The sequence below is a fragment of the Charadrius vociferus genome, unplaced genomic scaffold, assembly GCF_000708025.1.
Source record: "Charadrius vociferus isolate BGI_N301 unplaced genomic scaffold, ASM70802v2 scaffold433, whole genome shotgun sequence".
Taxonomy (NCBI): Eukaryota; Metazoa; Chordata; class Aves; order Charadriiformes; family Charadriidae; genus Charadrius; species Charadrius vociferus.
This window is the reverse complement of record NW_009647846.1, coordinates 3,870,848-3,893,937: the sequence shown is the minus strand read 5'-3', so window position 1 is coordinate 3,893,937 and position 23,090 is coordinate 3,870,848. Positions and strand designations below refer to the sequence as shown.

The 23,090-nt window shown below is 42.4% G+C and overlaps 1 protein-coding gene across 1 annotated transcript in view; it reads left to right on the top strand.

The window, feature by feature from the left end:
• The window catches only part of FGD5 (FYVE, RhoGEF and PH domain containing 5), a 98,592-nt gene that overhangs the window by 9,223 nt on the left and 66,279 nt on the right, over positions 1-23,090 (top strand). Inside the window, exon 3 of the mRNA XM_009882896.1 lies at positions 20,504-20,633. Coding sequence (XP_009881198.1) covers positions 20,504-20,633 — 130 coding nt within the window. The remainder of the gene's footprint in view (positions 1-20,503; positions 20,634-23,090) is intronic.

Genomic DNA, 23,090 nt, shown 5'->3' with positions numbered 1-23,090 from the left:
TTGTGCGTTTACTGATCCCTTATATTATTGTCTGTGTAGGACTTGTTTCTCCCCTGATGCCTGATTCCTGCAGCAGTGGTACAGTGCAAAGGCCCTCTGTGAAAGCAAAGGAGTAGGAAGAGTAGGTCCAAGCAGGAATCACCACTTTGGCAAAGAACATAATTGCTGATCAGAAAAGGATTAGGGCTCCTTGGTAAAGTCTGAACAAGTAGCACAAGCAGGTACTGCAGTCGTTTAGCATTTGAAGTGTACTGGTATGCAGCTGGCAGGAGAATCCTAACAGCAATGTCACCACTTTGACCAGCTCTAAGAAACACAGCTGTGGTATTGCATCAGATGAGCACAGAGAATGGCCACTCAAAACTCTTGAAGCCTTTCACTCCTTGGATAAATGCAGCAGCAGCAATAGGTACAGCAAAAGCATGTGATTGCTTTTAATACAGATAGAACCTGCCCCTTCCACTGATAATTAATTCAGCTGCACTGTGGCCCCAAGGAAACCATGAGGCTGTGGTTGTTTCTGCCTCAACAAATAGCAAATGAGGGGGAAGAATTCTAAAGACAGAAACAGAAGAGACTCATACACATGGAAGACTTGTGAAAGAAGAAGCAGCACCAAATTTCCAAATATTTCTGACGTTTTCTAGAAGATAGAGGCAGAAGAAAATCACATGCTATGTTAGCTGAAGAGCAGGTTTTGCTCTGTAATATGCTTGCCCATATGCTGCCCATATCAATACTATATCTCAAAGAACAGCCATAGTTATAGTTTCCTGTTTAGGGTAAAACTCAAGGACAATTTTGTCAAGAAAATAAAATCAACTCATGCTTTGTTTTTTCTGCTTGTCCCAGCTAGAGCTGCTCGGTACAGGCATGGCTGTCAGAGGATACCCAAAAAAGATCCCCATTTTCAACACTGTTGAAACTGTCTTTTTGCTTACTGCTGTATACAATAGTAGCAATACTGCTGACATTACTTCATGCTATTTTGCCCTGCATTTGGAGTAGAAGCAAGTTAACTCTAGACTAGACCTGGAGACAAACATAGGCAAAGCAGGCTCTTGAGGCATCTGGACTTGGGAGGAAAGTTAAGCCCTGAGCTACAGATTCAGCCTAGATTTCAGGCAGCTGTTTTGGGAAGGATGTTTCCATCCTTTCTTCTTTTTGCTTTCTCAGAGAAACAAATCCTAGCTGCCGATTCCACTCAGTTCCTAGTTCTCTGCCCCATAAATCCCTGCTCTGTGCCTACACTAAGCTAGCATGCACCCATAGCATTGAAGAGAAGTTTTACAAGAGAGATATTTTCCTTTTTATAGGTCAAGCACATCCCAGGGCTGGTGATAATGTTAATTATGGAGCACGTAAGTGGTGTACTAATGGGGCTCAAGTCCCTTAAAGACCTGTATGGGCCTATTGTATGGAATTCTGCTGACAGTTATTAAGCCGAGGAGAAATATGGTGATCATAAGCATTGTGAAAAGATTTTTAAAGAAACATAAATTATTTTTAAAAACTTACATAAATCTACACATAGCTTTTCTTTATCTCAATGTGGAACATGGGCTGCACTCTGCATCTTGTAGATAGAGTCAGTCCTATGAAAGTGCTGTAACAGAGGGAAGGAGGATCAAGGATTAAGCCTAGAGACAAGGGAAAGAGGCATTTTCACTTGCGATCTGGTGAACAGGATTGAAAATAAAATCTCGGCAGCTTTCATTAGTTGTTGCACTTTGCAGCTTAAACCTGAAAGAAAGTTTTATAAGTTCATTGCAGAGCACGGGATCCCAGTACTTATTATAACCTGACTTCAGTTTGTGCGAAGCCTATTGAAATTCTTGACAATAGCCACAGCCAGCTCTGACATGAGTCATGTCTTTATTTCTGTTTACTTTAGTATTGTCTGAATTGCCACCGGGAGTTAGAAGGTGATAGCGGTTAATGCAGGACTTCCAGCTGCTCAGAAACAGGGAGCAGTCTGCAGGAGATAACCCCTTGCCGCTCAGGTCTGGGCAGAAGGCATGCTGCACTTCACATTGTAAGGCATTAGAGGGATGGGGAATTGTCTTTCCATGACAGCCAGGACAGAAAGACAGCTATTAAATGCTCTTTGATGACGGAGCTTTTCAAACAAGCACCTTTGAGAAGTGTCTCTGGACAGTATCGGTAAGGTCATATTGATACTGAAGAAGGAGAGATTTCAATACATTGTCCAGATTTAGGTATCAATCTTACAGCAGCTCCATGACTGCTCTCCTGTTTCCTCATATCCATGGAGCTATTTGTCCTGGTCCATGCTAGGGATGCAGGTGTGGGGGCACAGTATAGATAGTCAGGAAGGCAGTGTGCTCCCCCAGCACAGCTTTGCATTGCACCTGACCGTCACGCACACACAGCAGACACTTCCCAGCATAGCCTCAGACGGCTGTCACTGCTCAGTCACGACATGCTGGACCCATCCCTGGCTTTATTTGTGAGGAATCACAGTCCCAAACACCTCCCAGGAAATGGTCCCAAGTGCTCAGCAGATGTTGGTTTTATTAGCAGCCGGACTCTATTCTGATGGCTACTTTTCTGATCAAATTGCAGTACAGAGAAGGAGGAATGTGTACACATAGCCATTTTCATGTCCTGAGGGTAGACTTCTTTGTCTTCCCTGTTTCCATTATATGAACCAGAAATACAGTTCAGTGGTGTTACGCAAGAGGAGAGAGTCTGCTGTGTATTGCAGATTTGCGCTGGGTGATGTTTATGGGGCACAGAGGTGATATTGGTGTGATTTAAGCATTCCTAGCACCACACAGAAAAAAGCATGTACTGCAGACGGAGTGATGAGACTTCAGATTGGCAAGATGCAGCCGGTTTGAAATGGTCAGGTCTTTTGCTGTCAATGAGTGTTTTATTCACGCCGTTCTCATCTCCCACCCCCACCCCGAGCGTTACTGGGAAGATTTATCAAATGAGAGATTGCACATTACAATTCTGCAGCCTTTCCAGAATCCACTGCTCAATGATATGGGGTATATCTCTAGATTAGATTTGTAACAAAAACAACAGAATGCTATTGCATTTTTAATGTAAATCTAATCTAGTAGTTTATGGTTTGTTATGCCACCCAGCAAAGTTACTTATATTGTACAGCGCCTTTTTAATTATCCAACAAGAATTACTCTTTTACAGGACCCAAGGGGGGTTAATGTAAAAACTGCCTTAAAGATTTGCTGTTCAGGGGCATACAACAATTAATTTTATCTTAATCGACCAATTAGAGTTAATGGATGGAAGAACATATTTAAGAGGCACTGTCTGTTTTGCCAAGACCCCTCTTAAAGAGCTTATAAAAGGACCCTTTCACTGGAGTAAATGGCTGGGTTAATTAGATGCTGTCCTTCAAAGGCCTAGAGCAAACAGATTTAGACATATCATCAGTGAACACCTTTTGGTGGTCTGTCTGACTCACGCTACACCATCTTTATCAGTATTGCAGGGATGGCCTCAGAATTCTTTTCCTCAAAGGAAATACCACTAGGTTCTGATGAGCTGAGACAAGTGATAGTTGCTTGGATCTGTGTTTCAGCAGTCTCCGTCAAGCCATTCTCAGCTGTCTCAAATTAAATACCTCTTCAGTCTGTTGGCAATTTGTCCTTATGTCTTGAGTACATTTAGTAAATTTGGGCCAAAATCTCAGGTATTAACCCACTACATCTCCCTGATGGGCTCTCTAGGCAGCTGGACCTATTCAAGAAGAGCTAGTTGGGTGTTTCTGATGCAAGTTTCACAGTGAGGCTTGTTGACCCTCTTACATTTCACGTATCAGATGGCATTCTTAGTTCTGAGAGTAGGCTACAGGAGCTCAGAAATGTGTCTTCCTTAGCGCGCGTGCCTTCAGAAATAATGGACTGTATACAGTACAATACATCTTTGAAGTAAAATCTTGTGGACCTTAAATAGGTAAGGAGAATATGTGAGCTAAAACTGAGAACCTCAGATCTTTCTGCTTTCACATTGTCACGTTTAAAAGATCTGGACAATGGCAGTGAAATAAAAACAAATCACAGTGAATACACTCAGGGTAAAGAGCCACAGTGAGAGTGACAGTAAGATGACAAAAATGTAAATTCCTATTTTAAACTGTGCTGGACAAACAATTTATCTTGACATTTGATTGCATTTCTAAGGAAAAGCATTGCTTCAGTGGATGCAAGAGAAATAAAATATGTGTGCCTAACTGAAAAGTCCAAGAAAAAAAATTACAAAATAAAGGAATTCTGTAGTTCCCAACATTTTTTCTGATTGTTTCATTTGCAAGTGAAGTAAAAAAAAGATACAGATACTGAAGTAAGTTCTGAACTAAAACATACTTTTGAATTGCAGAATTAAGATGGTTTTGGTTTTCCAGAATTATTGGGGGAGGAGGAGAGAATGAATTAATAGGTTAATCCCAGCCAAATTTAACAAATCTATGCAATTTTTCAACATGCAAAGCCTGATTTTTCAATTAAAAAAGCCTCAGCCATGCAAAACTGAAAACTGCAGCCAGCTCTAATTTTAATCTGGGAACTGAAACTGACATTTTAGGAGACAGAGTAGAGCCACTGAGCACTTTCATTCAGCCCTACATATTAGCAGTTATCTGTGTTTCCCTCTTTCTGGAAATTCTGCTTTAACAACTGGGTGAATCTCTGAAATGTGAGAAAATTCAGTTCACTTGATGTTTCCCGCAAATGTCAGGAGAGAAAAGCCAGATACAAGGTCTTGGTTAGTTTAGAATTGCAGGAGCTCCATTTGTTTCCCTGGTAAGGCTGGAGGCTGGTTGAGTCTTAAATCCGATATGTGCTTTCAAGTCCAAAGGGAATCCCTGTTGGAAGGACAACCATGAAGATAAGAGGTTTCTTAGTAGTGTCAGTTCCTTTCGTACGTCCCCAGATCTCTCTGAAAACTGATAGGAAAAGCTGCCAAACCTCTAGGCCTTCTGATAGGGAGGTATTTATGCACACACAGCTTGCAAGAGCTCAGGAACTTTAAAACCCAAGAGTCTGGGCACTGCTTTGTTCAGGACTGGTCTTTGTGAGGGGGAGAGAAGCATTCCGGACAGTCTCCCTCACGCTGCCTGAGGTCACTGAACCTTGCAGCACCTGCACTAAGCAGCACGATTACAATGATGCAGGAAAAAGACGATTGCATTTTTCAGTGTTTTCCTACCTCACGACCAAACATATGAGCAACAGGTGGCTCAGTTTTCAACTCGTTTTTCGAGGGATCTGCTGTCTAAAACCCCCCAGCTCTTTCCCAGTAGCAAAATGATGTTGGGGATCTTAGCATGAGGCTAAGACTTGTTTAGCACAAACTACCACTGCTTTAGAAAGTCTCTGTGGGAGAGATTTAGGCCAGGGCTGACCATCTATGAAAATGGTCCTCAAGAGTGAAGGACATTTTGGTCAGTAACAAAAAAGGCTGTATAATCTGTACAAATTCCTTTGTGGCTCTGGCAATGGCTTGAGTAAATGCTGACAGCCGTAAGAGAGGAGTTTGTTAAGTCTCACTCCAATCAAAAATACTTTGTTCTGTTGTTGTTTTTTTTTTTTTTTAATAGGGAATATTACTACTGTCATCTAGACAGGTTTCCTTCTGATCCTAGCTTTACTGCATTTTTCCCCTGGTTTGCTCCCAGACCTGGCTGCATGGTGTTGATAAAGCAGCTGATCCTGCTAGTACAGGGAAATGACAACTCCCCTTCCATCGTAAGAGCCCTGCAGGGCAGCATGGTGTTCATTATGTTGAACTTACTGTGAGTACTTTCCATGGAAAGTATGGAATAATGAACTGGCAATAAAATGAAAATAGAACATAAAGATGCTGGTTCCAAGTTTTAGTGACTAGGTTACTCTGCCAAAAATAAACAAAGAAAGAATAATCAGGAACATACCCCTGATCTCCGATCTATGATATGTGCCATGTCATCAGACAATTTCTTTTTGTGAAATGTATCATCTTTTCTAACTGGATCCAGAACTCATAGTCAGAAAAACATTGGTAAATGTGTCATAGTTGGAAAAGTGACTATGTAAGTGGAATCTGGATGAGAAAACAGTAATGTGCTAGATGCTTATTTGGGGTAGATTGGTATGGTCTGTTGATTTGTACCTCTGAGGATCTGAACAGCTGTTTATGATTTGACTGGCTTGATAATTCAGGCTAGCACCTGAAAATAGAGCAAGCTGAAACATTTTCCAAAAGGGAAAAATTCACAAAAGCATTCATGTGAACAATATATTTGACAAAGATTAAGGGAAACTCCTATATGCTCTAGCCTAAGATATAGAAACCCGAGTCTTTGCTTCTCCTGGGTCTGGTTTTCATCCCAGATCACTTTGAATCAGTCAGCACTGGGAGTTAGATTCTGGGTTTCTCACAACCCAGTACCTAAAACACCAGCCATAGGGAGAAAGAAATACCCATGGGTTTTGGTCTCAAGGGAACGAAAACTGGGCACAGTTCTGCTTCATTTCTAGAACATCTGAAATAATTTATTTTCAGGTTTCTGAGGCTCAAAAATAAATTTCTGAGCTTCAGGTGTTGCAGCAAAGAACAACAGTTGTCTCCTGGTAAAGTCCTTTACAAACTCAACTAACAGTCCAGATTCTGCAGTAATCAGAGTTTTCCATTCTACTTGTAGCAGATAAAATACCTTCTTCATCACTGCTTTAAGCTGTGAAGGAGTTTGGAGTGTTTGACTTTCAGAATCTGTGTAAAAGTAAGTGTCTCAGATGAAAAGCTGGGTGAATGGGATGACAATTCAGCCAAAAAGCGTCAGGGCACAAAGAGAAGCAATACTATAGCAGGATGCTATTTTAAAAGGTATCTAAGGAATTTTCACATAGACATCACTTGAACCATGAAATCTGTGTGACAGGCCAGGGCCTTCAGAGAATGGGACCATGGGAAGGTTGGGAAGATTTGTTGGAAAGTCTTGGAGCATTCCCTACTTAAATATACTGATTTTCATTTCAGTGATAAGCAAACAGATTGTTTAGGGCAAAGAACAGTGTACCTGCTGCAAAACATCATGCAACACCATATGGTATAGGGCCAGACAAGATCTTCTCAGAGTGGATAGAGTTACCTCTTGACCTTTCACAACCTTTTTTGCCAGTGGCTTCAACACCACAGTTTGTAAAGCAACGCCTATCTGCAAAGAGGTTGTTGAGCATATCAGTGATTTCCCCATGTCAGTCATGTACCCAACCCCCTGGCAGTGTGTGGATCACTCAGGTTACCACATCTTTTATTCTACTGGTGTGCGTTCATTCCCAGAGTGGGGAGAGAACTAACAGCCATGCTTTGACACAGCAGAGAATCACAACACAAGATGGTAACAGTGCATACCTGGATATTTTCACATCTGTAAAGAGAGTAGGCAGCTTCACTGCATTTTCCATGGCTTATATGGACGTTTCCTTGCACTGGTCTCCTTTCTGATCTACTGTATGATACGCTGGTCTTCCTGTCCACAGTCATCTCTGAAAAGTAAACAGCACAAAGGAGTTGCAGAATACACTGCAGAGATAAGCAGGACTGTGCATACACCAGGACACACTGGTGTGTGTGTACCCCCCATGGCCCCACAGCCTTGTGCAGCCCACATTAAAGCCCAGACTATGGTGTTAAAACAATTTAAGCTGATCTATTCCACTGCCACCTAGTCCCATCCTCCTCCTTGACCTTGTCCATGTCCTCTTCCTCTGCATTGTTCCAGGGGCTTGTTTGACCCCATTCAGATGGCTAAACGGGCAAAACCTATCTGCCTTTCTGGTGCTGAGCGAGTTTCAGATTGAGGAGCCAGGCCATGCACACTAGCTTTATTGGTCAAATGGTAATGGTGGCACAGCCTCACTCTCCATACTACAGCTATATTGCCAGATCTCTGACTGCAGTATACACATACAAAGAGAATGAGTTTCGTACCCTGGAAAGTGAACTAATAAACATGGAGCAATTCCTAAACCTGCCTGCACATAAAACACTATTACAGAGAGAGAAGGAAGATTAAGCCACAGAAAATCACTTGACGAGGGCCAGATCTTGTCTTTTGTGTTCCTGCCTCAAGCTGTCATAACTGGGCCATGGCTTCTGGCCACATCATTGGGCTGACAGCTCTGATGCCACTTATATTGCTGGCTGCTGCTGCTTGCCCCCAGAGCAGAAGGCTGGGCTGCACGCTCCACACTGGTCTGTTTGCCCAGCTCTCTGCCACATCAGCAAAGTCAATGAAGGTGCCACTCGAAGAATTATGGCAAGAATCAGCGCTAGTTTAGCCTGTGTGTGAGGTGTAAGCACAGGGTCCTTTGGTGGGGGTGTGCAGAGGAACTCTCTCAAGCTCTCTTAAGGAATTAGGGAGGCTGTATTTAAAATGCTTCCGAGGGTTGTTCCTCTATCCTTATTGCGTGGGGTGCTGTTTCGTAACAGAGCTCATTCCTCATCTTTTCTTGTTCCTTCACAGTTTATAAGGAATGTGTTAGTCCTCTTACTCCTAGGTCAGGAAATCTGCCACAAATTGTCTGTCCGTCTCAGCATTTAGACTTGTTTCTTGCCTTAATACATGCAGCAGAGGAAAGTTCTAGCCACCACTTAAAGAGATTCCCTGATACCTCTTAACATATAAGCATTAAGGTTTCAAGCTTTGGGACTTTTTTTATGTCAGTATTCCAGTTCTGGAGCTGAACAATAAAGAGACAGGAGTGCTAAACATCTGATTCAACTAAGAAAGTTTTGTATACCTGTGTCATTGTTGCAATCTACTTGCCATTTAAGTACCATGAAAAATTTTCTTTCCACTTTCCATTAAAATGTGATGTCAAGCAAGCATCCAGATAAAAATAGATAGTATTTTTTTTGCCGTATCACATTGCTCTAGCAACTTTGGTGGACTTGGCTGTTTTGAGGCAAATGTAGAATGTGGATCTTAGGGCTTGAATTTGAAAAGAACAGGCTAATAGGTTTACAGTATTTTGTCCGGAAAATGTTAAATATCACTTTGGGGCCCTGCCCAAAATCAAAATTCTTGGGTTTAAAATTAGCACCTGAACTTCACCCTATAGATCCACCTCATTACAGATTTTTCCCCATAAAGTTTACTTTTGGGATCCGTTAATAATTTGGAACCTTAAAATCATTCATAAAGCCTCAGAAAGCCTGAGAGTCCAACCAAATTATTGTTTTGATTTATCGTAAGTTGAAGCCAGTCCCGTATACAGGCATGCAACCCTACATGGGAGCGACAGGTTTGTTCGTTCTTTGTCTGCAGAGTTGGTAGCCTGGGATGCAGTTTGACACTTTATCACCATCCACTATTCCTATACCTCTTCCTTGACTCCCCTCTAACCTCAGTACCATTCTCAGCCTGAGGCACATGTCAAATGAAGTGTTTATGCCAAGTTACTGCAAGGTTAATTCTTTGATTGTGGGACGGAAATATGTAAAGCACTGTGAGATCCCCTTGCCAGCTGCTGCTGAAGGCACTCACACTGCACACTTGGGCACTCTTGTACTGCTGGATCTGAAAGACGGATGTTGCTACTGCATTGAAAGGGATACCTTAAAACCATACATTGTAAATGCCTTTTCCGCTTTGGAAATGGCAATTACGAATCACGAGTGTGTTACTGTTCCTAATACCACTTTTGAAATTCCATGTTCTGCCCCTATTCCCCGATGTGCATAACCAACTGTTGTTCTACTTAGGCACGAATGAAATTGAAATCAGTACTGCTATAACGATGCTTAGAGATAATTCTCTTATTTGGACTCATCATGCAAGGTGTTTGTAACTTCACTTCTAAGCAAGACCGTACTTGCAAGAAATTAATATATTGTCTGAGTATTGTAGCAGATTCAAACTTTGTGAAGCATTAGTGGTCTGTTACTGCTACTTCTCCTAATTTAAGAATAAAATCTGCTTTTTTAAAAGGAAGAAAAGAAAAACTGAAAACTCTCATTACCTGCTTTGGAAGTATCATTTTCCCTGTTATCTAAAAGGCTTTAGGAATACAAATTTCTGCCGTCTTTTGGAATCAAGCCCAAGAATTCAGATTTCTATTAATAAATAAATCACTACAAATTCTGGCTGCAGCAAATGATGATTGATTCGAGTTCAGTTTTGTATTTCACTGACACCGTTCCCAAGCTGGCATGCTCCTTTCAGTTTTCACTTCTAGTATCACTTAAGAATTATGCTAAGCTGGATTTTCTGAAAGGATTATATTAAATTAGATCCATTTCCTGCTGTAATGATCACATTTGCCTAATTGACACCTAATCACATCTCAGTCCAGGCTAGATTCTAGAGTCAATAGTGTAGTCCCCGCTGTACTCTTGAGTTTCAGGACTACAGGTGCAAAAGTACAGAGCAGCTGCTGTATTGTACAAACCTAAAGACACGAAGGAACAGGACTTGCAAAGATATTCGAGTTCTGTATAGCTCAGTGTTGTCAATAACCTCCTTGTGCAGCCACGAAAACCATCAAGACTCAGATTCTTACATATTTAGAACTTTAAAACTCTTTATTATGCTTGTAAGACAGCAGAACCAGTCCACCAATACTGAGCATGTCCAGGAGAGCCCGCTGTGTGTTACAAACCTGGCCTTGTTCTGCATAGCTCCATTTGCAAAACTCCCACACGATGATGTATGCAGACCTTTTTCTGAAGTGTCTATCTGTAATTTTTTTATAAATAATTGCAATTCCTTGGGCAAGTAACACTGCCTAAATCTTCCATTGTTGGTATTGCTTTCCAGTGTGTGCCTTTGTGCAGAAATCATGCCAGCTTGGCTGCTTGAAAGCAACTGAGAACCTCTAAGTCCAGAACTCCCACCCCCAGCAGAAAACAGCAACGCTAGCAAACATGACTGTTAAATGGTTCCAGGTAGATTTCTGTATCTCAGCTTGGCTACAAGAATGTAAACATCCATGCCTTAAACAAGCATGGGCATGATCCTGGGGGTACCCATCCCTCTTTGACTTAAGGACTGGACCTTAATAGTGAAATCCCTTTTAGTTTGCAGTCAACAAGAACAAGAGCAAAACTGTGCCCCAAAGGAGATGGACAGAGCAGTTCTGGTTTTAGACGCTGGTAGGGATCTACAGCGTCCAAAGCCTTCAGTCTTACCTGTATTTTAAACATGACATTGCTCTGGGATTAACCCCTTTACACAAATGACAGCTGAAGCACAAAGAAGTTAAGAAACGTGCTGGAGACAATAACAAAGAATTGTAGTAAGGGAACGGTTTCAGCTTTGCTTCCCAGAGTGGTCTTCCCACAGAGGTGTACTTCTCATGCACTGAGATGACTATCAAGTGATTAGCTGAAGATAACTTCTTACAGGAGATATCTTTTCCTTCTCCTTATTAATGCTGTTCTAGGTGGCTGGCTTATTCTGTCACTGATTTATGAGAGGAGTAAGTCTTACAGAGGGTTCAGAGTGAAATCAAAGGGTCTTATTCTGCGCAAAGATCACAAGTATAAATATAAAGTGACTCCACTACAGTCAGGGTGAAATCCTCCCAGTTTTACACCACTGTATCCAAAGTCATACTGTCACTAAGATCAGTCATTTTATAGAGGAAAATAGGGCAAAAGTGCCAAGTGCTTTCATTGTCAGAGGCCATTTGTGCTGTGACTAGGAGTTGCTCAGCAAATCACTTGAAACCCATCCTGATAATTGGTAGATGTTTTCCTTGTTATCTTCTGTCCCTTGACAGATGTGCAGTATGGAAAGTTTCAACATGATGCAGATGTATGGCCTGCATGGTCTGGGAAGGAAGAAGAGTTTCACAGCACAAAACTGAGACTTTTGTCACTGCCACGCACTCAGGTCTTCATTTTGCCCCTCTCACTTCAGGTCTCCAAGCACTGAAAGGACTCAACATAGCAAAGGGTTACCAGAGATGGGGACCAGTGGGGTGCTGGAGAACAACAGGACTGTGTTATAGCAAGGGAAAGAAGAAAAAGGGAAGCATAGGAAGAGCTGTGCTGATGGCTTACAGGAAACCTCTGCTGGTGCTGATGTATAGAAGAGTTCTGGGTGCCTGTGAAGCTAATGATTTAATGAAAGTAAAAGCTCTGTGGTGGCCGACATACGATGTAAATAATGTGCTCAAAGGAGTCTATAAAGGGCAGAGCTGCCTTTAATAACCTATTATGTATTATCAGCCGCCCCATTGTACCTTCTGGCATGGCGGGGCGTTGGGTGCGGCGCGGCCAAGCGTCAGCCCTGGCTAGTTCATTGCCAGGTCATCTCTGGGGAGGAAGTGTTCCCTGTTTACAGGAAATGCAGGACAAGGGCCGGAGGGCCAGGCCGAGCGCAAGCCGAGGCCGCCACAGCTTACTGCCTCTCTGGCGTGCCTGGGAGAGCAGGGAGGGGGTGTGCCACTTGTCCGACGCCCAAGGACGCCGTGTTTTGTTTTCAGGCATGTCCAGCTTTTACTGCTGCTTTGTTTTTTCTAGCGGTTTAAAGCGGGAGGACTGAGGAGGGGAATGGTGCTCGCAGACAGTGGTGCATCCTGGGGTACCTGTGGCTGAGCCCGCAACATGGATGGGCTGTGCAGGTGCCTCAAAGCAAGAGCAGAGCGCCCATCCCAGCACATCTGGGAGATGGCAAGTGAAACCTCACCATCAGGCTTTCTCTTACCCCTCCTCTACTTATACTGCCCCAGGCTGGGTCAGAGAACATGCCCTGAGATGGAGCCCAAACCCCTGTGTGCCCCTCACTGCCTGCACTCTCTTCCAGAACTAGCCCTGCACCAGCGTTCTGTGTTCTCTGTTCTGTGAGCACCTCCAGGAGCAGTCAGTGCTTGGAGGTGGGAGGGTTTTGTGCCTACAGCTGTTCAGACCAGAGCAAAAGCTGTACGCACCTGACTGAAAATCCTCTTCCCCTCTTCTATATCCTGCACCACACCAATGCAAGAAAGAGCAAAATACAAATTGAAACGTTTGTGGCATGAGGAAGAACTCCCTTCTGGCCTTGGCAGGCAAACAGATTATGCCTCAGAGTGTGAAATGTGATTATCCCTGTGTTCCCTTGCCTTGTCAGGCTGCATATGTTATTAGCAGACACCATGTCTTTCCTGCCCTTTTCAGTCTTCAGCTGCAATATTTGCCTTGATGATCTGCCATAACAGGGAACTGACTGGCTAAACACATGCTGCACTAATAAGCATTTCCTTTTATTGGCTTTAAATGCATTTGGACTATAATTTCCTTCAGTAATGAGCCTTCATTTTACAGAATGAATTAAAAAAATAATTTACAAATGGATACAAGAAAATAAATAACCAGTTTTAATAAAATAGGGTCATTCAGCACCCCACTGCCTCTCCCAATTAACATCACTGCATTGAGTTCATATTATTTTATTTTTTTGCAATAAGGACATCACTGTCTGAGAAAGATAGTTTGAACTAGTAACTGCTGGGCATGTGACTCGAAATAAAGCCAAGGGTAGGGATACTGCACGTAGAAAAAGTTGCATTCAATCCATCTGGTCCAATACTAGAGGGGGTTTTGTTTTTTCTTTGGGGAGCGGAGGGGATTCCCCTCCCCAGTGGATGGAGGGGGTTTTATATGTGTGGGCTTTGCATAACCCAAGTGTGTCCAGGTGAGATTCTGGTCTCCCTCTTGCATCCAGTACTTTATATCCAGTTATGAGTGAAGATCACTATGACAGAAGAGTCAGAATGGGCACAGGCTGGGGTCTGTCGATGGGAAGGTTATGGCAGCAACTTACTAGTAATTTGTAAACTGAACATATCTGATTCTGAGTTGATGTGACAAGCTCATCACCACTCACTTGGCTTCAAGGAGGTTATACTTGTCGAGGACGTACCCCACAGACAGAGAATAACTGTTTGTACCTTCACAGGTAGTTCCTACAAACCTGCTTTGCTGACTCAGGGCAAATAATTGCCAATGCAACCACCAATATATGCAGAAAAATATTTAGGGTCATTACTGACATTCATTTCAGAGCTTTGGTGGATCTAAGCCTAACTGAACACAACACACCTCTCTAGCAAAGAATTGAAAGAATTGTCTTTTAGCAGTCCAGAACCGTGGTTTTGCCAATGAACGGGTGAAACGTCTTAGACAAAAAGACATTATGTCCTCAATAAAAGGCAGAGCAGAAGTCAGCATTTACCCCAGAAACCCAGAGAGTTCACTTACTTCCTATTCCTACTATGTGGAAACAGTGAATATGGTGAGCCATGTGTTGATAATTACTAGCAAAACCAGCTTTTAATAGCAGCTGATCCACCATAGTAATGGGACCAAGGATGTGGTTTCTAGCCTCTTCTACTGCTTTCTTCATCCTGCGGTGACATTTTGGACCAAATACTGCTTTGATCTTTATGTGCAGGCACTTTTGAAACCGTAAGAAATTTTTAGGCAGTAAATAGGGGCTCTTTGGCTCTTTAAGTATGTTGGCGGTAATTAAGTTGCATCATCTAATTTGTAGTTTGCAACAGATGCAAAGAAAAGAAACTAGCAGGATCTCTAGGCAAAAAGGTTCGGTCCTTTTTTTTTTCTTTTTTCTTTTGAGTATTCTTAGCTTGGATCATCATTTACGCTGTATATACTGTATGGCGACAAATTATGGGTTCGGTTCAAATATGAACACAGCAGAGGTTCCTTAAGTGCTGCACTTGTTCATACCATTCTTTAGACTGATAGTATGTTGAAACCTACTTCCCAAATAAACCAGTTTACTCCAAGGAAGCTAACTCAGGCTGGCTGGTGACAGTGTGTTACACTCCTGTGATTAATGATAAGCCATCCAGTCTCTTTCTCCAGAAGCTGCATTTTGCAATACTGAAATCCAATTTTAGAAGAAGTTCCCTGTCCCTGAAGGGATACATGAGAATGAAGGAGGTGCTCAGGAGCTGGGATAGGGGAATCTGGATGTCCTCACTGGCCCCATCAAACTTGCTTTGCCCTGGAGATGGGTCCACTCACAGGAGTCTCCCGCTGGCCTGCTCCCTCCCACATGATTGATATTGGGGGGGAATCACTGGGGCACTAAAACTGCACATCATCTGAACCCTACACAAATGCTCACTGCTTCAGGGAGATGCTGAATTGCTCTTGACTGATTGACAAATTTCTAGCACGCTTACACTGTCTGAGCAAGTTCAGTGGCAAGGCAGAAATATGTTGTAAGTCTGTCCCAACACACATGATCACACCTTATAGACACTGGGATGGATCTACTGCACTGGCATTTGAAGGGACGTTGCCAGCACATCTTAGCAGCCCAGCCAGCTGCATTTCAAATTTACAAAGAGCCACTTGATGGAAAGGATGGATACTCCACAGGTATCATAAAGCATTAACTGAGAGCTCCAGGGATACATTAATATAAATACCTTAGAGGAAAGAGCACTCCCCTTTTCCCCTCATGATCACTGCTGGAGCATAGACCATGAAGCAGAAGGCAAGTGAGATTTATGAGCCTTTCTTTAGGATGCATCACTTGATGTACAGATTCATTGAAAGCAAACTGCAGTCAATCTGATGGTACAGAGGTTCCACATCACGTAGTGGAAGTGACAGGCCTTAAGGTTAGATTTCCACCAACTCTGCTTTTCTCTTTTTTTTTTTTTTTTTAAGGCAGTTGGTGACTCTAAAGGAGGAAGCAAGACATCACTTGTGTGTGTGGCCATGAGCATACAGCCAAGGGCATTTGTGTTGTTATGCAAACAAAAATATATGGTTTTCCTAGGCCTTTATTATAATAACCTTGGTTGGGTATTTTTGCCACTGTTAAATCCCCCAGTTAAAGTCTTAGATCTCACTGATGATGACTGAATAACTTCCAAAAATCCTAAAGAATTGATGTGAACATTGCTCAGAAATGGGGTAAATTGGCAAGGTCATTTGAAGGATAAGTGTGGAATTAAAAGAAGGGCAAGTATCTCTTTGAGAATTGCACATTCAAGCTAGACAAAATACAGTATTTGTCAGTCTGTGAATCATGTTCTATGAGCTCTCACACCTGTAGTGTATCTCCACAGTGCTCTCTCACTTCCCATGCACATACCATCTGTGCTCAGGCTTGTCCCAGCCTGTGCTGTGGAGGGATCATAGGTAGTAGAGACTTGTGTCTTGACTTTATTAATGAAGGAGCTAGTGCTATTACAATGATCGGTTCAACTTCCCTCTCCCTGACAGCTTCATCCTCCACTCAGTCCACAGATCCTTCTCCTTTGAGGTCAAATGTAAACACCCCTATTGGGGTAGGATAACCAGAGTCTGTAGACTCCAGAACACTTTTTTCCTGGTGTACCAATACATGGACACAGGTGAAGGTACATAGATAACTAGTAGAATGCATCTATACAGCTTCTCGCTACTCTGTACCCATCAGCAGCTCTGCTAATTAGAACATAATTGGTGCTAAATAAAAGACTTTTGTTGCACTGCCTCCTCCTGCATTTATTCAGTCAATTTAAGGTTAGACTGTCCCAGAAGGTGCATTACTTCCTTTGTTGTGCTGGCTCACTCTTGGAATGATTACAGACAATTGCTGGAGGAGCAGCAGATAATGTGTCTGCAATCTGCTCTCATTCAGCCATATCATTTCTACAAGGAAAAGAATTAGTTGGAGATTACCATGTCTATTGAGATACTACCAACTCTGAGACTATTTCTCTCCTTATTCTCCACACCCATGCTTTTCTTAGCATCTTCCATTGCAGTGCTTTTAATGAGCTAAAGAAAAATATCATTTAGCAGGAAAAAAGAAACACAAAGGTTTGAACATTTATGACTCATATATATATTATTTATATATATTTATGGATTATATACGCATAATTATTTAATTATAAATTATATTCTATATAATTATAATGGTTAATTTTATAGAAAATCTTAGCCTTGTTGCCGGTGTAGTTTAAGGGAATGAATTTGGCATGGTGTCATCTTACATGCACTTAGGTAAGCCCTAAAAAAGTCACACAAAGTGCCAGGATCCATTTGAACTCTAAGGGAGGAAGAGAAAATTGATGAACAGCCATGTTTTTTCAATAAACACTGATGTTATTATGGCAGGTCTTTAAAGACACTGGGCTTTGAGGAGGAATAAGAGGGAAAATAAAGGTAAGATATCCTTTTGTGACAGATCTACTTATTTATCCACATTCTCAGAGCCATTAGGGGGACATTTTCTTTGCAGGAATCTGACAATAATCTTGGTGAAAGAACAAATAAAACTCTGCTGTGGGTCGTTGTGGGCTTTTTTCCTTGCAATTCAGCACAACAAAATAGTAGTTGCTTCTGAGAACCCACGTTCTTGACTTGTGTCTAATTCATGCTGATTATCCATAATGATCAGGAAGGGCTTTTTTATACACTATGTGTACTTTTGCTGCCCTCAAAAGTAGGAGGGTTTCTTGCGGCACTGGCTTTCTAGACTTGATGGACTCACAGGCAAACCCTTCATCCCCAATGCTGTGGGGATGGCAACACTGAGACATTTTGCCTTTCTTAATTGAGCAGTAGGGAACAACCAGATGGCAACTGAGCTGAGAAATGTTGCAGTGCTGATGGCTCAAGCTACTGTAGGTTCAGTGCAGCAGCTGGTACCAGTTCTGAACAGGCTGTTTGAGAAAAGACAGAAGTTAAGTTCCTAATCAGCTATCAGGGAGTAGCATGGTCCTGCTTGATCTGGATTCAAGAGAAGAAGCAAATGAAATAGTAAATGACTGGGACAATGACTACCAATTTGTTGTGTCCCTGGTTTATTATGCAAGAAGTGGAGTTTGTAATTCAGACCACTGAGACTTGCTGGTGAGGTTCATAACTACAGTCTTTTACTGATCATGTCTGCAGCTGTACCTGTTCACACTTCACTCCTCCTTCCGTCAAACCCCTCCACTTGTTCCTGCCCAGTCAAGGTGGCAATCACTATGAAATCTGGCCTGTATCCTCAGTTGCAATGACCTAATCACAGGTTTAGAGGTAGTTTCCCATATTCCTCTCTGTCTGTGATTTTTTTCATCTTTTCTAGACCATTTCATTGTGAAATACAAGGAATTGCTTGGGTTTTCTTACCAGGAACTGCTCAGACCCTCCTTCACCAGAAACCAAAGTGTACTTCCTCTGAAACTCAGCCTTACTTTGTATCTTATGACTGTTAATGAGTTCTTAGCCTTAACCAGACTTCCTAGTCATGCCACTGACATTTGCAGAAGACACTTGGTCACGAAGATATTATGCTGGAGACATCTCAGGGGGTCTGTCCAACATTTTGATTGAGAAAAATCTCATGATCAACAATGCCTACATGCTTTCCTAGCAAAGCTGCAACCCCTGCTGCTCACTCTTTCAAGGAGGGAGGGAGGGCAGAGTCAGGGAAATGACAGGAGAAAGAATAAAAGCAAAACAATTTTCATTCTGTGGAAAGAATAAAAACAAAATCAGATGCCTGAAAAAAGTGTATGCCCATTGGCACATGGGTTACATGTGAGCTTGTAACAGCAGGGCTGTGCAAGTAAGGAGGGAGACTGGCTAAACTATTAATAAGCCTCCTGAGCTGCTCCTGTACCTGCCTTGCTCTTGCTTTCACGTGTGCTGGGACTCCTTTGCTGTTGTAGCTAGGCAGGGTTTCAGAAGTTCTGTGATGCCGCCCATGCTGGAAAACTGCAGACACTAATAATAAACAAGAGAAGACAATGGTGAGGAACAGTGCTGCTGCTTGGCCCTTCGCCAAGCCTTGGCAAATGCACCGGGCAGCTTGTGAGAGCTCTTTGACTCTGTGCATGAGGGAAAAGCTGGCAGTATAAAAGAAAGGCTGGCAGCCGCACCTGCATAGGAGCCACAGAGCCCTGTTTGCAGCTTGGAAATGAATACAGATATGTAGGAAGTTTCCTTTTCCAAAAGAAATATGAGTCTGGTCAGTGGCCTTGGGAATCTCTCTCTTCATTGCCCTCACAGTTGCATTAACCTGTCTTTGCCTAGTCTCCTGTCACTCTAGCATTGGCTTTGAAGCTTTGGATTTGTTCACATCTGGGATCCCCAAGTGGGAGATCAAAGAAAAATAAAGAGATGAGGCAGAGCTGCAAAAGCAAATGAGTAATGTTTCAGAAGAAATGAAAACTAAAGAAATCATAAGCCAGGCCCACTTTACAGACTGACCTAGGCGGCCAAGCTGTCTACTGGAACACACGGAGATGTCAGATTTTGTTTCTCAAGACAACAGACTTACCCTGTTGGCTGAACGCTGGAACCTACCCCTGGAAATGTAAAATGCTTGGGGCCACTACATTGTATAAACTGTATATAAGCTCCCAGAATAATACCGTGGCCAAAAATGCTAATCTGATCCTTCAGTGTAAAAACACAGTAAAGTCAGGTGGGAATAGATGGGTGTTACCATTGGTGTACTTGGCACTTCTTTTGCCAGTGCTGGAATATTGAGTCTTCTGTTGCAGTACCAAGAAGACTACTAAAACTGGCTGGTAGTAAAAACTGGTGCTAAAACGGTTAGTAAATTGGATAATGTTAATGGATAATTGGATAAAGTTCAGAGATTTTAGAATGATTAAATGATAGGAGGCATGACATGGTAAGACACCAAGATCTTCACCTATTTCATATAAGACAAAATGAAGGGACAACCTGAATACAGAATGTGAGTATCCACACAGTAACAAAATTTGCAAGACTACCTGCAATTCCACAGACAAAGGTTTAACAAGATCCAGTATCTGGAATTTGGAGCTAGACATATTCAGATCAGCAATAAAAGACATCTTTCTAAGACAAAGGGCAGGCACCACCTGGAGAACCTACCTCTAGTCATGCTTTGTGGAGGTTTTGAAATCACTAGCAATTTTAATTATTTTTTTTTTTTTCTAAAAGGAAATGCTGGGAAGCCACTGGCCTGTATTACATACCAGATCCAGTACTGTTATCACATGGCTTTCTCTGGATTTCTGGAGTAGAATTCAGATTCCCTTAAAACAACTCAAGGATTCCGGGATCTGAGTACCTGGTGCTTTGATTGATGCCATTGGTATTATAATTATACTTTTCTCATCCTTTTGATTTTTCCCCAGAAAACCCATTGTTACAATATCTAATTTCCATTTAATGAGCACTGAGATATTAGTATGATTTTATTACATCCATTTTGAGGATTGACTAGGGAGGAACATCACAGTTCTGGTTGCAACTAAGTATGAACTTTCTGCTCCAAACTGAGCCAGAACATTGATCCTTTGGGGAAGCTTGAACAAGTTCGGCTAACTTCCCACTGCTCTTTTCAGATGCTTCTACTTGCAGAAAAAACAAATCTTGAGAAATCTTGCTTTCCAAGCCTAGCAGATCTGCAGGGATTCCCTGCCCCCTGACTGGTTATCTCTGGGCAACGTGTTGATTCATTATGTCTGAGCAACAGCCAGTGTCTGGGAATAACACCAGTGAGCTAGTCTCTTCTTTCTCTCTGCAGTGCCTACACTGAGCCCTACAAGGTGTGCCCAGTATCTGTGATACCAATGGAGGTCGTCACATCAGATGAGGAACAGAAGAGTTCAGAAGATGATGAGAGCAGCCCAGGTGATTCCAGCCTCATCAACAAGGTAAAAGAGCTGAAAATGGGGAATGCGTGAAACCTGGAGAGGGAGAAACAATATGCAGAAGAGCCTGGATTCTCAACTCTCTCTGCTCTTTGCCTGCTGCTCATTTAGAAATGTCAGAGCCATCAATCCTTTACTCCCCCAGTGCACTAACAACAATTTACCCCTATAGCATGTGACAAAGCCAAAGAACTGGAGTCATGAGATGGACTGTGGAGGCAACATAGCCAGCAGGAAAGGCCTGACTTGCATGTCAGGAAAAATGTCTCACTTGAAGGATTTAGCTGCAGTCTTACAAATTTTAAAACTGCATTGAATAAAACAATGACAAATACATTATTGGGACCAGTTTTGCATTGGCTGGAGTAAATTTGAGATGGAGTAAATTATCTAATAGTTCTCTGCCATGTCAAAATTCATCCAACGTGGGAAAATACACTCATGTTTGGGTTTATTTTACTGACTTCTGATGAATAAAATGGCTCTTAAATTATGGAGAAGACTATGGAAATGTGACCACAGCTTAAAACCATACAAGGCTGTTTTAACCTCCAGTAAGCTGATTAACAGTGTAGTTGTTGAAGAAACGCCATGGAGCTGCTTTAGGCATAATTTATCTTTGTTTTTCACAGAATTTCTTTGTGTGTGTGTTCTTAAAACCTAATGTGAGCCTAACAATCTAATGTTGTGTCTCTTGAGTATAAGCACCCGTTGCATTGCCCATTTGGTATGCATGCAACAAATGGGTATGTTGTTCTGAAGTCTTCCAATTTGAGCCCCAGGAACTAAGGCTGCATGGGAAAATAGCAAATCCTGATTTCCTACACCTCTCTCTGCCATTCATTTTGACCTGGGCTTTCAGGGTCAGCACAGCTATGTGGCTTCCTGATTGCAGATGGCTTGCCTCTGGTCATGGCCATGTGTCAGAGCCTGCAAAAGTCTGCGCAGATGCCCCTCCAAAACCAAATGATGGCTGAGTAAGGGTCACCTCTGTCAAGGAGAAGCATAAGTATATTGATTCTAAGAAGGTCATATCTCTTCAGGCATTTCCAGAATGTGAAGCTTTGTTTAGGGGCCGGTGTAGAGACAGTGGAGCAGAATTTTCCCCCTACCAGGACACCAGTTATTGAGAAACAGAAAAAGAAACTGCAAGTGGAGTGACAGTGAAGGGCAAATGAAATTGCTGTTGCTCTAATCTCTAAGGGCGCATAGGTTCCTTCGATTTCCCTGTATGCTGTATCACTTTAAGGTCTACCCTGCAGGGTGCTGAGCTGCTTCTGGTAGCAGAAAAGACTGTGGTTTGATCTCCTTGCTGACATGAAACAAATGAAACAGTTGCAAGTAACATTCTCTTTTTTCCTGTGAGATTCATGAAATTTTTGTTGTTTGTTTTCACACTGTTTTTGGAAAGGGGAAAGCCTTTAAATTTCTGACATTACCTGTTAAATGAAAAATATTTTTCATTTCAGTTCAATTAGTTAGCCAACAAACCACTGGCATTTATAGAGCATACGCTAGGGTGTTATCTAAGCTGGTCAGGTTTCTTAGCATCTCTTAGTTGTGATGCCAGCGGAGAAGTGACAACAAAACTGTGACTTGAGTTCGCAAGGGAAATGCACGTAATCACTATGCACTTGGAAGCAAATTCAAGGCTGCTAAACCCAATTTTATTGCCATTTTGTAGGGTTTTACTCACAACACTAAGAAATGATGGTTTTCTAAATGTCTCCCTTGTTGCATCTCATGCGTTTTAACTGTTCTGTTGTGCTATGGTAACCGCACTGTGTAGCTGTCACAGAAGGCAGCAGCTTTTAGGGAACAAGCATGTGCTTCAGAGTCTAACTGGAGGTATCCCTCCTGCTCTTCAGGCGAGCACAAACTAAACGTCTGCACATGCCTGATAGAGAGCATCAGAACAGGTCTGGTTGGTTGGTTGGCCTTTGCTTCCCAAGCTAATTGTCAGCAAGGATCATAGTACATAGGACCAGACTTCCACAAGCTCCTGGGGACCTGTCTTAAAATAGCTCCATCTGAGTACAGGCCATATTTCCAAGCTGGCTGGTGAAGTAGTGAGCATGGCTATTTACCCTGCCCAGAAGCAGGCCAGGAAAGTAGACATAATCTGGTCTGCCTATTATAATTCTGGCTGTAGGAAGATTAGCTGCTCTGTAATCTACTGGGCTGTAGCTACAGACTCTAAACAGAGGTTGGAGCAGCAGTAATTTCATCCCTGGATAAACCATTTGCTTAGTAAGCCAAGTCAGGGGGCTGTGCTTGTATGCGGGACCAAGAAAAGATCTAGAGGTGACAAGTGGCACTGAGACATCTCTGAATGTCTTTGTTCTTGTAGCCTCACTAGGGCAGGCATCACTTTGGACAGACTAAGGTGATCCTGGGAACCATCCTGTCAAACCCTGTGTGTCCCAGCTGTCCCCAAGACCCAGTCTGTTATAGGACACC